We start from the raw sequence: 15,109 nt of genomic DNA on the forward strand, positions 1-15,109 counted from the left end.
GGACAAACGGGGCCACGGGGCTGGGGCCACCCCACAGGGCGAGGGTGCCCGGCGTGTGGGGCGTGAGGGTGCCTGCTTTTGGTGGGGGACAGCCACGAGGCAGGGGCTGCAACTTGCTCAGCACTGCTTGCTGCCTGACAGCTGCTTTGCAGCTCGCAGCGGATTGTGTGCAGTGTTTCTACCTCCGTGCACTCGTGAACAACAATTTCTGGCTTTTTTTTTTTTTTCCCCAGAATTAGTGCAAGTCACTTCTCCAGCAGACGTTTCTCTCTCCCGTGCTTCGTTTGCTCTGTGCACTTGCCACCAGCTTCCCTTTCTCCTCGTGCCCCCTCGAGCCCAGCAGGGGCCAGGGGCTCTTGCCCTCCCCGCCTGCTTCCCCTCACCTCCCACAGGCAGGATCCACAGCTCCGATCCCATACCTGCCTTCTGGGACGCGGGATGGTGGGAGCAGCCCCTTTCATCCTGCAGATACCCAAACACGAGGCGACATTACTGTCCCTGGCACGGGGCCCTGCACCTCGACCTTCCCGCAGCACGGTTTGCGTTAGGAAGCCCGTGTGGTGCTGGCGATGCCTTGAGAGGGCCGCCACCATGACCAGAGGCAGTGTGAAGAACCGAGCTGTCACCGTGCGCCCCGCGGCCCGGCTGATGTTCGCTGCCAGCTGGGCGAGCGGCCCCGAGCCCGGGGCTCTCCCTGCCAGCAGGGCCCCGGCGCAGCTGTGCTGACACCCGAGCCCCCCCGGTCTCAATTTCAGCTTTTCAGCCGAAACACGGGCAAGAAGCATGAAGGAAACCATCACAGGGAGAGCTGCCGGCTCCTGTGGCTAGCCTCCCACGGTGGCGGTAGCCCCGTGGCTAACAGAAACCCATCGGGAGCGTGCTTTGGGACGGGAGAAGGGATTTGTGCAGGAAAACGTGCTGAGGGGCCGATGGGGAGATTTGCTCCCACTTCGGCATTTTCCTCCTGCTGTTTGTCCCCTGTTCACAGCTCAGCATCGCCCCAGCCAGTCCCCACCTGCTTTTTCCCCTCTTTTTGCCCCTAATTGCATCCTCCCCAATGGGCTTCTCATCGCAGGCAGCGGTGGCAGACGCTCCAAGGGGTGAGAAGTGCCTGGAAAATAATATTTATTGCCTGGAAAACAGGATTTATCGCCTGGGAAATAATATTTATCACCTGGGAAATAATATTTATCGCCTGGAAAACGGGATTTATCGGGAGCTGAGCCCCCAGTGATGCCCTACAGCCACAGCGCCCCCATGTCCTGGGGGAGGGTCCCCTCTGAGCACGCCAGGCTGGGGAATTTGCCCAAATCCTGCGGGTACGAGGCGTGGGGGTGGCGATCCTTTAGTTTTTTTGGGGGTGATTCTCCCCAAAATGGGAAAATGAAGTGCGGTGGGTGCTGCTGCTGCTGCTGGGGGGCTGCAGGAGCCCAGCGTGGAGGTGTGAGGGTAATTTGGGGTCCCTCCGGCGGTGTCTCAGTGTTTGGGGCGGATTTTGGGGTGCCACAGGGGGGCTGCACCCCGCCCCCCCCCCCCCCCCGCCACCAATGGTTCCTCCCGGCTTTGCCCCCCCTCGGGGGCGAGATGGTCGGCGCCGCGGGGGCGTGGCCTCGTACCAAGAGGGGCGTGGCCAAGTGCTAATGGAGGCGTGACCACTGCGCGTTAGGGGCGTGACCACTGGGTGTTGTGGGCGTGGCCACGGGGGCGCGGGGGGGGCGTGGCTCCCCGTGGCGCCCCGCCGCGCGCTGGCGCGGGCGCGGGAGCGGGGCGGGCGCTGCGGTGCGGAGCGGAGCGGAGCGGGGCCGCCCCCCGCTGCCGCCGCCCGGCCGGGGAGAGGCGCTGCGCTCCGGCCCGGCGCCCAGCCGCGGCCCTTCCCCTCCGCGCCCCCTCGGCGGACGGCCCCGGGGCGGGGGCAGGCGGGCGGGCAGCCCCGCGGAGCATGCGGGAGCCGGCGGGGCGGGCTGCAGCGGCGGCGGGGCGTCTGCGGCGGGCAGCGGGAGGAGGAGGAGGAGGAGGAGGAGGAGGAGGTGGTGGTGGTGGTGAAGGGGGCTGAGGCGGCTCGGGGGAGCGATGCTGCTCGCTTCGGCCGTGGTGGTGTGGGAATGGCTGAACGAGCACGGGCGCTGGCGGCCCTACAGCCCGGCCGTCAGCCACCACATCGAGGCGGTGGCCCGCGCCGGGCCGCGGGCGGGAGGCAGCGTGGTGCTGGGCCAGGCCGACAGCCGCCTGGCGCCCTACATCATCGACCTGCAGTCCATGCACCAGTTCCGCCAGGACACCGGTGAGTGAGCCCGGGACGCACCGGCCCCGCTCCTTGCACCCTGGCGAGCAGCTGAATTGCTCGGCTGCACCGTGCCGCTGGGCTCCGCGGGCAGGCGTTGCTTGGCTTGGCATTGCTTGGCACTGCCAGCACCTGCCTGGTCCTCCCCGGGCTGCCACCACCTCGCTTTGCATTGCTTGGCACCGCCCGCTCCTCCCCGTGCACCGTGCGGTGTCACCGAGGCCCTCCCAGCCCTGCCCGCTCCCTCCCTGCTTTGTGCTCCACGCCTGCAGCCTCACTGCATCGCGCTGCGCCGTGCTGCCCGCTCCCATCCGGCGCTGCCCGGTCCTGCCCGGGCCCTCCTGCACCGTGCTGCCTGCCCCGCTCAGCCCGGTGCTGTCCTGCCCTGCCCGACGGATCCGGCATCGCCCTGCGTGTCCCTGTCGCTGTTTTACACCGTGCTGTTTAGCATCAGCTTGCACCTGGCTCTGCTGCCGGGTCCTGCGCTCCCTGACCTGGAATTGCTTGGCGCTGTGCTGCCAGGCCCCGAGCTGGCGCTCTGCTGTGCCGTGCTGCCTTTCCGAGTCCCACATTGCTTTGTGCTGCCTTCTTCCGCGCTACATCCCCTTGCCCACCCTGCCATCGCCCTGCTGCCCTCCTGGGTGCTGCCTGATCGGGGGGGTTGCATTGCCGGGCCCCCTATTGCATCATGCTGAGCTCTGGATTTGCATTGCACCACCCTGCCCTGCCTGACCTAGAATTGCACAGCTCCGCTTCGTGCTGCCCGGCCTGCCTGCTGGCCCCGCTGCCTGCTGGCCTGGGGATGCCCGGGCTTGCCTGCTGCTGACCTGCGTTACGCCATCCCACCCGGTCTCTGTGCTCCCCCCAAGCCTGCTGCTGCATGGTGCTGGGGGGACAAATCCTGCCTTGGGGCACGGCGTGCCACGGGGGTGGGGGCTCGGGCAGGTGGGGTGATGCCCAGGTGAGGCAGAGGTGGGTTTGATGGGGATTTATGGGGGGGACACGAGCAGGCGTGGCTGTCCCCAGGGTGGGGAGCACAGACAGGTGTTAGGAAATGCCCAGAGAATGGGCGCAAGGTGCATGAACCTAAGGGCACGGGTTCTTGGGGGTGGCTGTCACGGGGGTTTGGGCCCCTTCCCTCTCCAGGCACCCCCGTAATAATAGTAGGGAGGGGGCCTGGCAACGTCCCTTGTCCCTGGACAGCCTGCTCTGGGGGCTGGTGGGGACCATGGTCGTGGGGACAAGGGGACAAGGGACCTCTGCTGCCCGGGGACAGCTTTCAGCGCCATCCGTCTGAGGGCTATTGTCGCCTGGGGGGAGGAGGCCTGAAAGGGGGATTGTTCTGCTTCCCTCCGGGTTGCCGGGAATGTTGGTATTTTGGGTCATTAAACAGCTCTGATTTGGGGGGGGTCGTGACCCTGGCAGGCCCTGAATAGCTATTGTCCCCTTTCTTCCCCCGCTGAATGGGAGGCTGGCGGCCCTGCGCTGGGCTGGGGCTGGGGGGGCCGTGGTTTTCCCACACCGTGGCCGGGGAGGGACCGCCAGATGCCGCATGCCATCGCTCGCCCCGGATTAGGATAAATCACCGCTGTGCTGTGCCGCGAGGCCCTGCTCCCCTCCGGCCCTCCTTTGTGCCTCCGGGGCTGGCAGCTTTTCTCCCCTGGCTGCCCCTTGGCAGGATGGGGCAGGTGGCCCATTTTGCTTATTTTTAGCCTTTTTTTTTTTTTTTTTTTTTTTTTTTTTTTTTCAGGGGACCTGGGCTTGCGTGGGGACTGGTGGTAGTGGGCATTTCCCGTGGAGGGCTGGGGGTTAAAAGGGACTGAAATTCCTGCGGGGTTTAGGGGGAAGAGCAGTGCAGGAATGCTCACGGTTCGCCCCGGTGCCAGGGTGCCACGGGCTCACCGCCTCGTGGTGTAAAGCTGGAGACTTCCAGCTCGTGACTTCTGCTCCTCGAGGTCTCTCGTTCCTGTGGGGGCAAGCGATGGGATTTTGCAGAAGGGTGCAATGCCTCCAGAGGCAGCGACGTTCATGAGCTCACCTGATTTATTAACCAAACAACGCTGGGCCAGGGGCGAGCTGGAGGCATGCTCAGGACAGGACGCCAAGGCTGGGCATAGCCCCGTGCTGTGCTGCTGTGAAACGACCCAGATGGGAAGGCTTTTCCCTTGTAGGAACTCCCGATGTTGGCATCCTTGCTTTGAACGTGCCCTAGCTGACTTAGTGCAGTGGGAAAGGAAGCACCTAGCGTGGGTAGGGGCAAGCTGCCAGGTGCTTTGCTCTCCTGCCCCACTCGTGCACTTGCTGATGGAAGAGCAGGGGTCGAGGCACAGAGCCCTCCTCCAGCTCCTTTACTCAGCCTTGCAGGGATTTTCCTCGTGCTGCTGGCTGGGTTTTCACTGCAGGATGTTTTTGGGGCTGCCCTGAACCCCACTCCCCTGCTGGTGCACATCATTGCTCTGGGTGCTGGTGCCGTGCTGTGGGGCTCAGTGCTGCCTCTTGGCTCCTAAATCTCATATTTCCCTCTCCTGGCCCACAGCTGAGAGGCAGACAAGGCCATGTCGTGCCCCCCAGGAGCCTGGGGCATGCCTTGTGTCACCGAGCCTCTAAGGGAGGCTCCTGGATGAGGTTTTGCTGCTAAGCTCGTGGTTCTGTGTCCCCATCGAGTCTGTGCGCTGCGAACCTGAGCCTGGGGAAACTGAGGCACGCCGCTCCCGTGGCAGGGCGGGGACAGCAGCCACGCCAGAAAGCCATCCCGTCCCCACACGGAGCAGCACCAGCAGGGCAGGTTGGGGTGGTTTGGTGGTGCTCCCTGCCTGCGGGTCTGAGCCTGATAGCATCTGTGTCACCCCCCCTCCGGCAGGCACCATCCGCCCGGTGCGCCGCAGCTACTACGACCCGTCGTCGGCCCCGGGCAAGGGCGTCGTGTGGGAGTGGGAGAACGACAGCGGCTCCTGGACGCCCTACGACATGGACGTGGGCATCACCATCCAGCGCGCCTACGAGAAGCAGCACCCCTGGGTGGACCTGAGCACCATCGGCTTCTGCTACGTCATTGACTTCGCCACCATGGGCCAGATCAACCGGCAGACCCAGCGCAAGCGCCGTGTCCGCCGCCGCCTCGACATGGTCTACCCGCTGGTCTCGGGCACCCTGCCCAAATCACAGTCGTGGCCGGCCAGCCCGGGTGCGGCCGCGGCCCCCCCGGCACCCACCTGCGCCTGCCCCCAGTGCCTCCTGGTCATGAGCGTCAAAGCCGCCGTGTCAGCGGGCGGCCTGGGGGCTGCCACCCTGCAGCCTCGCAAAGCCCCCCCCGCGCCCCCCGCTGCCCCCAAAGCCCCCGCGCCAGCCCCGGGGGCCAAGGCGGCTGATGGTACGGCTGCGGCACGTGGCTCGCTGAAGGTGCTGGCCTCCCAGGGGGGCCGGCAGCAGGCGGCCAGCACGCCGGCGCTGAGCTCCGTCGTCTCGGCCGCCAGCCCCCCCGGCCCTGGTGCCGGCCCCGGTGCTGGCAGCGGCAAGGCGTCGCGCCCCGGTATGGGCACCCTGAACCGCAGCCACCTGCAGCGCCTGGCCATCGCCCAGTCCCGGGTGCTCATCGCCTCCGGGTGAGTCCTGCCGCGTGCGAGCGAGGGGGTAGTTGCGGGGAGAACAGGGGAACAGGGGATGCGTTGTTCTGGGGCATTTCTCTGCATCCCTGAGCCTGAACGGGAGGGGTCCCCAGGGCAGAGGGGTGTGCTGGCCCCTCCTGGGGGCACCCAAGCGCCCTGTGTGGGGTGGGTAGGGTGATTCGGGCTGGAAAAGGCCTCTGAGATCATTGAGGCTGCCTGTGGGCTGCCAAGCCCACCGCTCGGCCCTGGCGGAGCACAGCGCTGCATCTCAATGAGGGGCCGGGGCCGGGCGGGGGGCAGCACAAATAGCAAAGAAAAGGCATTCAGGGCTCCTTGAGAAGGGGTCCTGCCAGGCCCCCGGCCTACAGAAGACACTTTTATTTTTTTCCTGGGGGGGTTGGGATCATTTAATGAGCCTGTTTTTTCTTTTTCTCCCCTTTGTCTGGCCCTGCCGTCAGCCTTCTGTCACAGCCTGGCCCCTTTCCTCTCCCTCCCTGTCCCCCCCTTCCCTCCCTGCTCCTGACCCACCGGGAAACTTTCCCATGGAAGAGAAGCCTTGGGGAAGGAGGGAGGGGGGAAGCAGCCACGGCTACATGGCTGTAGGAGAAAGGAGGAAAAAAAAAAAAAACACAACACGACAGCCTGGCAAGCAGCGACAAAAAGGGGCCGTGAATAGTTCGGAGACGCAGGCCGGGTTTCTAAAGAGCCGGAGAAAAGGCAGCGGCGGGGCCGGGGGGGCACCTTGCCCCCCATGGGGGATTCTCTGTTTCCAGCCAGGGCCTGCTCAGTTGCTCAGGCAACTATTGTCTGGGGCCGGGCCTGGCTCGGGGTGAGGGACGAGGGATGGGGACGCCGTCTGTGGGCCCTGACGTGGCCTCCGTGGACTCTCCGCAGGGTCCCCACCGTCCCCGTGAAGAACCTCAATGGCTCCAGCCCCGTGAACCCTGCGCTGGCAGGTGAGGACGAGGCCGTGGGGGCTTGCTGGGGAGGTTTCTGGGGGGATTCTGGAGGTTTGGGGGCTTGCTGCTTAATGCTTTTCCCCCCTTGTCCCCTGTGCAGGCATCACGGGGATCCTGATGAGCGCGGCGGGGCTGCCCGTCTGCCTGACGCGGCCGCCCAAGCTGGTGCTGCACCCGCCGCCCGTCAGCAAAAGCGAGATCCAGTCCATCCCTGGCATCTCCCACACCTGCCGCAAGACCACCAAGAAGCAGGCCAAGAAGGGTGAGACGCGCTTGGCCCCTTTCCCCTCTGGTCCCCTCTCGGGGGTTTCTCCGGTGCCTCACCCCAGGCCCCTCTGGCTCTTGTTCCCCGCAGGTAAAACCCCCGAGGAGGTGCTGAAGAAATACCTGCAGAAGGTGCGGCATCCGCCCGATGAGGTGCGAGCAGCAGGGGCTGTTCGGGGTCTGTATGGGATGCCCAGGGGGCATTTTTATGTGGGATGAGTCTGGGGGCATGGGCACTGGCTCCCTGCCCTTCCCAGGGTGGGGAGGTTGACCCAGAGGTGACACCAATGGCGTTGGCCCCATGTCCTGGCACCACTGGCTCAGTGAGGTCTGTCTGTCTGTCTTTCTGTCTGTCTGACCCTTCTCCCCGTCCCCGCAGGACTGCACCATCTGCATGGAGCGCCTCTCAGCACCCTCTGGCTACAAGGGCCCCCAGCCTGCCATCAAGCCCGACCTGGTGGGGAAGCTGGCAAAATGTGGCCACATCTTCCACCTCCACTGCCTGGTGGCCATGTACAACAACGGCAACAAGGTATGGGGCTGCAGGCTGGGGGGGGGGCAGATCCCCTAAATCCAAGACCCCTGCGCTGTGGGGGGCGCATTGGGGCCGTGGTGCACACCGTAGACACGTCCCGAAATAAAACAGCTCTTGGTGGGAAGGTGCTGAGGGCTCTTACCCCCCTGTCTTGGTGCAGAGTTAATTTTTTTATTATGCCTTCTCCTTCCATCAAACTAAAACAAAAACAAAACAAACAAAAAAAAACCCACAAAAACAGTGAGGACTGTAAAACTGATGAGGAAGAGGAATTCAGCTTTAACGAAAGACCTGAGGTCTGGTTTATAAATGCTCCCAGCCCTCCCCCACTGCTGCCGGCGTGTTTTTGAAATGACTGGATGTTTATGACTAAAGCGGTGCTCAGTGTTGCTCTGGGTGGTGCTGGGGAGCGCTGCTTTCATTGTTCTCCACTCCTTTCCTCCCCTCAGGACGGCAGCCTGCAGTGTCCGACCTGCAAAACCATCTACGGGGTGAAGACAGGGACACAGCCCCCGGGGAAGATGGAGTACCACATCATCCCTCACGCGCTGCCCGGCCACTCGGACTGCAAAACCATCCGCATCATCTACAACATCCCCCCGGGGGTGCAGGTGCGGCTGCTTGTCTGTGAGCGTGTTGTGGGAAATGGGGGTAAAGCCCTGCAACTGCGTTGATCCCATTTACTTGGTGGCCGGGGGACACAGTGGATTTTAGCGCCGCTGTCAGAGTATTGCCTTGCACGCAGAGCATGCTTCTGAGCTTTAAATTTAATTTATTTTTAATTTTTCTCCGGCTGCGTGCTGCAGGGACCAGAGCATCCGAACCCAGGGAAGAGCTTCACGGCCCGTGGCTTCCCCCGGCACTGTTACCTGCCCGACAGCGAGAAGGGCAGGAAGGTGAGAGGGGCTCACCGGGGTGGCTTGAGCTGGCCAAAGTGTCCTCAAGGGTGTACCGAGGGGGAGAGGGAAGGGATCAGCCCTTGGGGGCACGGGGAGAAGCAGGCTTGGCTTACAAAGCCAAATCCGGGCTAGGGCTTTCCTGGCTGATAAGCATGCCCTGAGCAAATCCAGGTGTTGCCTGCAGCCCCCTGCGTTCTCCTTGCTGCCTGCCCTATCTCCCCCTCCCCAGGTACTGAAGCTGCTGCTGGTGGCCTGGGACCGGCGCTTGATTTTTGCCATCGGGACCTCGAGCACCACGGGTGAGTCGGACACGGTGATATGGAACGAGATCCACCACAAGACGGAGTTTGGCTCCAACCTCACCGGCCACGGCTACCCCGACATCAACTACCTGGACAATGTCTTGGCTGAGCTGGCGGCCCAGGGCATCACGGAGGAGAGCCTGGCCCAGGAGAAGGACTGAGACCACCGCGGGGAGTGCTGCCCACCGCTCCCCCTGCGGAGAAGGCAGCACCCCCTCAAGCAGGGCCATCTCCGGGCTGTCTGGGGGTATTGGGGAGCGTCTTTTGGGACGTCCCTTCCCTGCTGGCAGAGCCGGTTGGCGCTCTGAGCCACGGGGGTTCGGCAGGCCTGGCCGTCCCTGCCGGCTAGCCGCTGTTGTGTGCTGTCCTGGGGAGCTGGGGGTCGCTGTGAACAGCCCAGACCTCTCCCCTCTCCTCGCCTGGGTCCCTGATCTCCCCCCCGGTACCCAGCTGGGGTTGGGACCCCGTCCTGGTGCTGGGCGGAGTGGGTGGGAGCAGGGGCTGCGGGGTGGGAGCAGGGGCTACGGGGGTCCCTCTCGCTCTGGCCCTGCCTCGTCCCTTACCCGTTTGTTCGTTTGTTTGTCCAGTCTGGTACCTCCCGGGTGGTCTCTGTCCGCAGAGGTTGGAGGGGGGGGGGCCCTGGTCCACCTCAGCCAGACCCCCCACCCCATATCCCCTCTCCTCTTGGCTGTGTCTGAGCTGTGTCCTGTGGGGTCCCCTCGTCCGGGCTGTGCTGGGAAGGGGGTGAAGGGTGGTAGAAAGCCGAGTTGGGGGGGCCAGTATGTCTCCCCCCCCCACGGTAGTGGGTTCCTTGAACTGTTTGTATGGGGGCGTCCCCGTGTCGAATTTTATATACCTCGTGTTTTGGGGGTTTGTCGTATATATGTACATATAGGGCTGGTGGTGTTTGGGGTGGCGGACTGGCGGCTGGGAGGACGCGACGTGGGGCAGGGGCTGAGCCTGGTGGTGCTCGTGATGGGGTGGGGGTGGCCCAAAAGGAGTTGGTGCCCCCCAGCGGGGGTCTCTGCGGGATCCCATCCCCTCCCTGCTGTATCCCAGCAGGGTTCCAAGACTCGAGGGTCCCTGGTGAAGTTTTTTGGGGGGCTGGGGGGACATGGCTGGCGGGGGGAGGACAGGGTGGCTGGCAGCGGGTTGGCACAGTGGTTTGGGGGCTGTTGGGGTTGATGTGTGGGGGGGAGGTAGGGCGGTGGCGGGGAGGGGGTTTGCATGGCATCTTGTGGTCCCCACCAGCCCCGGGGACTTCACAGGGCCTCGTGTGGGATGGGGGTCCCAGTGTCTGGGGGGCTTCCTTGGGGAAATCCTCCCCATGGCTCCATGCCCACCCTGTGAGAGGCCCCATTTCAGCGAGCCAGGCAGGGGCAGCACTGCGGCTGCCCGAACTGCCCCCTGTGGGGTTAGGTCCTCGTAGTCCCTTTTTGTTTAGCCCCCTTTCTCCCCCTCCTCCTGCTTTCCCTTTGGGGGGTCGGTTTGCCCTCTGTCCCGGAGGCTGGCGGTGCGGGGTCTGTCCTGATGTGCGTCCTTCTGTTGTCATCGCTGTTTCTCCTCTTCCCCCCCACCCCAAACCTGCGGGCCCGTCACCCGGCCACCCCGCGGGGGATCAATAAAAGCGGACGGCGGAGGATGCTCGCTGTCCCTGCGCGGCCTGGACTCTCTGTTGTCTTCTGTCCGTCGTCTGTGTGGCCAGGCGAGTGAGGGGACACCCGCGGGGAGGGCTGGGCACCTCCTGTCCCGCAGCCACCCTCCGTGTAGGGACGGCTGGCCAGACGTCTACCTCAAGGGAGAAAAATCCTCTTCCCCTAGGAAATCCCCTTCTGGGCCCTTCTGCAGCAGTGTGATTTCTCCTGGCCTGTGCCCCGGGCTTCCCCTGCTGCAGAAAAACCCCAGCTGGAGCTATGCAAAACCCTGGTGTGATCTCAGAGAGGAAGGGACCCCCCCGCCCTCCCCCGGTGCCCGGGTTGCCGGCTCTAACATGACGCAGCCTTTTAACAACATCACTTTTTCCTTTTATTTTTTTTTTAATGCCGTGTTGCCTATGCAATTAGTTGCTGGCTGAAATAAAACTGATCCGTGCCTCTCTACGTGTGTGTATATCTACCACGCTAGATATACATGGAGACGGGGGGGGTCCTCCTGTCTCTTTGCTCCCTCCTTTACTGGGAGACGGAGCGTTGCTAATGCTATCCGTGCTGGCCCTGGGTGTCAAAAATACCTGGGGGGGGGTCTATGGGGGAATGGGGGTGGTCCAAGGGGTCGGGTACTGCGTGCACCCTGAGCTGATGCTTTTACACGCAGCAACTCTCTGCAGTGGAGCTGAGACTGGCTGGTGTCCCGGTGGGTCAGGGAGGGGGTGCCGCATGGCTTCCCCCTGCTCTTTGGGGGCAGCTTGGGGTGTCCTTGTCCTTTGGCACCCCACGGGCTTCAGGGGCTGGTTGGAGGGCCCTGGTTCCCCTTTTCTGTCTGCGGGGGAGGAGAGGAGGCATGGCCTGCAGCGAGGTATGGGGTTGTTTAGTTCTCAAGCGACAGCTGCCTGGGAGAGGGAATGTGCAGGGGCGTATGGGGGTGGGTGACGGTGATGGGACAGCCCCAGGAGATGGCGTCAGAAATCAGCCAGGGAGTCTGGAGCGGGGAGAGAGGCTGTGCAGCACCGGGGGTGCTCCAGGCTGGAGCTGGGGGAAACCTTGGGGATAGGGGGTGGCCATGGGGGGTTGCCTAAACTGGGGTCTCACAGCATTGCCCAGCACCGGGACCTGAGGGATGCTCACGCCGTGAGCCCCTCCGCCTCTTGCTGGTACCCCTCGCCCATGCTCACCACAGCACTATCCTCGGGGCTCCCCACGGGCGTGCTGTCCCTTTCCTTCATCTCCCGGTACCCCCTCATCCTGTACCTCCAGCGGCCATAGCTGACCATGGCCAGGAGCGTGGCCAGCCCCACCACCACTGCGGCGGTCACGCCGGCCACCTCGCCCCCCGTCAGCCGCCGGCCCCTCACCATCTCGGCTGTGCGCTGGATCTCGGCGGGCTGGGCTGGCCTCCAGACACGGCTCTGCCCGTCCCTCACCCAGGCGCTCTCCCCGTCCCCGCTGCTCACCAGCACGGTGTCGGTGGCCGGCAGGCTGGCGGGGGGGCGGGTGAAGGGCGGCAGGCGGGCGGGGGGCAGCGAGCCCCCCGTGAAGATGCCGGCCTGGACGCAGTAATTCACCTGGCAGCTGTCGCTGATCAGCGCCAAGTGCTGGCTGAAGCCAGCAGGGCAGCGCTTGACGTAGGGGTCTTCGGGGGTGCCGCGGTGCTGCCCCCCCAAGGGGTTCCCCGCCTGGCAGCTGAAGAAGCCCCCAAAGGGCACGGAGTACTGGATGCTGCTCTCGTAATCCTGGCTCACGCACACCCTGAGGTCGTCGAAGAGCTTCAGCTGGAGGTACCCTGAAGGGCAGGACTGGGCGCCGGTGAGGGGGTTGGCGCTGTGGCTGCTGAACAGCCCCCCGAAGAGGTAGCCGGAGTCCAGGGGCACCGTGCCCCTCGCCACACACCAGTAGGCGCTGAACTGAACCCGGGAGAGCCAGAAGACGTCCTGGCACACGCGGTGGCAGAAGATGCCCAGGGTGCACTTGTTGTGGCACTCCAGGTGGCTGTGGCCTTCCTCCCGCTCCTGCGCGCCCAGCAGCACCGGGATGTAGGCAGAGGGGCAGGAGAAATCCCCCGTGAGGGGATTTTTCTGCTCCAGCGTGTGGCACAGCGCGCCGGCGTCCGGGCCAGAAAGCCCAACACACTTCTGGAAGACACCCCCGAAGGTGAAGTTGGTCATGGTCCCCTTGCAGGAGCCGTCGTCGGCGTTGGCGTGGAAGTTGAAGTTGGGCGAGGTGGCGTCGGTGCAGCCGGGGTAGGTGTTGAAGGTGTAGTAGCGGCGGATGGCCGCCTCCAGTCGCTTGGCCAGCTTCTTCACCGTGGGGGTGGGCAGCTCTGGCAGGGTGCTGGGGCTGATGAAGAAGTACAGGGGCAGCCCCGAGCGGTCGATGGCCACCAGCTGGTTGCTGATCCCCTCCTGCCAGGTCTTGAGGGTGATGCCTGGGTAAAAGGGGATCCCACCGACACTCTCCACCCTGGAGTTGGTACGGTTCTCCATGTACTGCTTGGTGAAGGAGGAGCTGGTGTCCAGGGAGCCCTCGGTTTTCATATTGATGATGCTGTGGAAGGCGATGCCGGCCGAGGCCGTGATGGTGTTCCGCATGCCCCAGCTGTCCTTCAGGAAGGTTGTTTTGATCTGATCTTCCTGCACCAAGCTGGCTCCAGCGTCCACAGAGGTGATGGTGTGGGTGCCGTAGTTGAGCACCAGCACTTCAGACAGAAAATCGGCCATCCGTGTCTGGTTGTTCTCCAGGTGGCTGGCAATCACCATCAGCTGCTTCTTGAAGCTCTTGTCCAGAACAGCTCCTGGGTCAATCTTGACAGTGTAAACCAGGTTCCTGACTTGCACTCGGGTGGTGAAAGCCCGGTCCTGTACTTGGTGGGTCTTGGTCTGGTGGAAGTCTTGAGAGAACTTGCCGTTGATGGCGGAGAAGAGGGACAGCTCCAGGTTGATGGAGGAAGAGGTGACGCTTTGGTAATTCTTCCAGGACTCGATGATCTCAGAGTTGATGTCCAGGTTGCTGTGCTTGCGAGGGATGGTGAAGACCTCATCTGGGATGATGTAGGACCCATCTTCTGTGGTCTTGCAGAGCGAGTAGCCCAGGTTGATGACTCTGCCCATATCCAAATTCCTCAGGTTATCCCAGCCCCCACCAGGGAGGACTTCCAGACTCGGGACCTTCAAGTTCTTCTTGCAGTCCTGAAGCCCTGAAGAGGGCAACAGCTCCTGGGACAGCTCGGCCCCTCTACTCACAGCTGCCAGCGTCCAGGTGAGGACGACCACCCTCAGCACCCAGAGCATGGCTGAGCTGAGCGGCGGACGTCTCGCTGCTGAGGAGGGAGCCGGGGAAATGAGGCAGTCGGGGGTGCAGCTGCCGGGTGGTTCCTCCTCTTGGGGGGAGGCTGAATTAACAAGGGGAAAGGAGAAGTGAGAGCTGGTGAACGTGGTAAAGGGCTGAGCAGAGCTGAGAAAACAGGGCGAGGAGCAGAAAAGAGGTGCCTGGAGAGTGTTGCCTCTCTAAAGCAAAAGCTCCCTCTCCCTGTGAAAGCTGCTCTGCTGGAGATGGAGCAAGGATAAATCTCTTTTTCAGCACGGTACCTGCACCTACGTGATGCCGTTGTGTGAACCTCCCTTGAATGATGCCTCAGTGACTACAGATCAGCCCCTGGACACCCCAAATGACCCTGGCTCTTTGTGCCACACACAAGACTTGGCCCCAACACCACAGCCATGCTTGTGCAGTGGGGTGAGATCCGGCCCTGCTCGCATGAGCTGTGCTGCAGGGCTTTTCCCTGCAGCAGGACAGAGCTGAGGCTGCTGGCCATGCAGGGAAGGAAGCGGGAGGAACTGGGGAAACAGCACTCTGCTTGTGTTTCCTGGCGAGACGGCTGCCCGAGCCCCTGGAACAGGTCTTGATGGTTTTTTTGGGGACCCTCCATGGTGGCCAGGTTCAATTTTTCCTCTCCACTGTCCTCATTTATGTCAGGGCCTCCTGCAGCCACCTGCACCTGATTTCCCTGAGGGAAGGATCCTTCCCTTGGTGTTTCTGGTTGAGAAGGGCACCTCCTGCACGGGGCTGCAGAACCTCTGGTGGCCTCTGGCTGCAGCAGTCCTGTCACCCGAGGTGCTGCTCCGGTCCTGCCCAGGGGTGCCTGAGCCTGGCTGGGCACCGATGTCAGTGATACAGAGGAGCAGCTGCGTGTTTTGGGTAATAAACAGTTAAATCCATTTCTACTCTGAAAGCTGCTTACATAGCCATGGTTCTTTCCATATGGACCGGTTCATTTCCCCTATTTTTGCTGGTTAGTTCCTCTTTCCAGGACGGATCTGGCAGAGAACGAGGCTGAAGTGAGAGCTGCGGTGAGGAGAGGTGGACATGTGTGCGTGCCTTCTGTAGGACAACACCACCGAGAAGCTGTGGGACGATGCAGGGGAGCAGGAAGGCTGGTGGGGACACCCAGCCCCATCGTGGGGCCATGGAGGAGCCAGCATTCCCAGGAGGCTCCCACAATAACCTGGAGCCCGTCTGCATTTTGGACTATTTCAAGTCCGACTTTGAAGCTTGAATGGTGGCCCCCACGGTGATAGCTGTGGCTGGCAACGCTCCCAGCCTCTGGGATGGG

General features: G+C 63.3%; 2 protein-coding genes across 2 annotated transcripts; one reads left to right on the forward strand and one right to left on the reverse strand.

Annotated features, from left to right (window-relative positions):
* The first annotated feature begins 2,050 nt into the window (after positions 1–2,050).
* DTX4 (deltex E3 ubiquitin ligase 4) lies at positions 2,051–9,324 on the forward strand. The gene is made up of 9 exons (XM_032189015.1): positions 2,051–2,281; positions 5,142–5,883; positions 6,781–6,842; positions 6,946–7,107; positions 7,201–7,262; positions 7,489–7,641; positions 8,094–8,255; positions 8,451–8,540; positions 8,773–9,324. The coding sequence occupies exons 1-9, from the start codon at positions 2,071–2,073 to the stop codon at positions 9,004–9,006; spliced, it is 1,878 nt and encodes a 625-aa protein (XP_032044906.1). The 5' UTR covers positions 2,051–2,070; the 3' UTR covers positions 9,007–9,324.
* Positions 9,325–10,861: 1,537 nt separating this feature from the next.
* MPEG1 (macrophage expressed 1) lies at positions 10,862–13,808 on the reverse strand. Its single transcript, XM_032189466.1, has one exon. The coding sequence runs from the start codon at positions 13,785–13,787 to the stop codon at positions 11,625–11,627; it is 2,163 nt and encodes a 720-aa protein (XP_032045357.1). The 5' UTR covers positions 13,788–13,808; the 3' UTR covers positions 10,862–11,624.
* Positions 13,809–15,109: the final 1,301 nt, after the last annotated feature.

Source organism: Aythya fuligula, chromosome 5 (assembly GCF_009819795.1).
Source record: "Aythya fuligula isolate bAytFul2 chromosome 5, bAytFul2.pri, whole genome shotgun sequence".
NCBI lineage: Eukaryota > Metazoa > Chordata > Aves > Anseriformes > Anatidae > Aythya > Aythya fuligula.

Coding starts and splice junctions, on each gene's coding strand:
- DTX4 (XM_032189015.1), top strand. CDS start 2,071: ATGCTGCTCGCTTCGGCCGTGGTGGTGTGGGAATGGCTGAACGAGCAC. Junction 5,884..6,780: donor CGGGTGCTCATCGCCTCCGG/GTGAGTCCTGCC, acceptor GACTCTCCGCAG/GGTCCCCACCGTCCCCGTGA. Junction 8,256..8,450: donor ACATCCCCCCGGGGGTGCAG/GTGCGGCTGCTT, acceptor TGCGTGCTGCAG/GGACCAGAGCATCCGAACCC.
- MPEG1 (XM_032189466.1), bottom strand. CDS start 13,787: ATGCTCTGGGTGCTGAGGGTGGTCGTCCTCACCTGGACGCTGGCAGCT.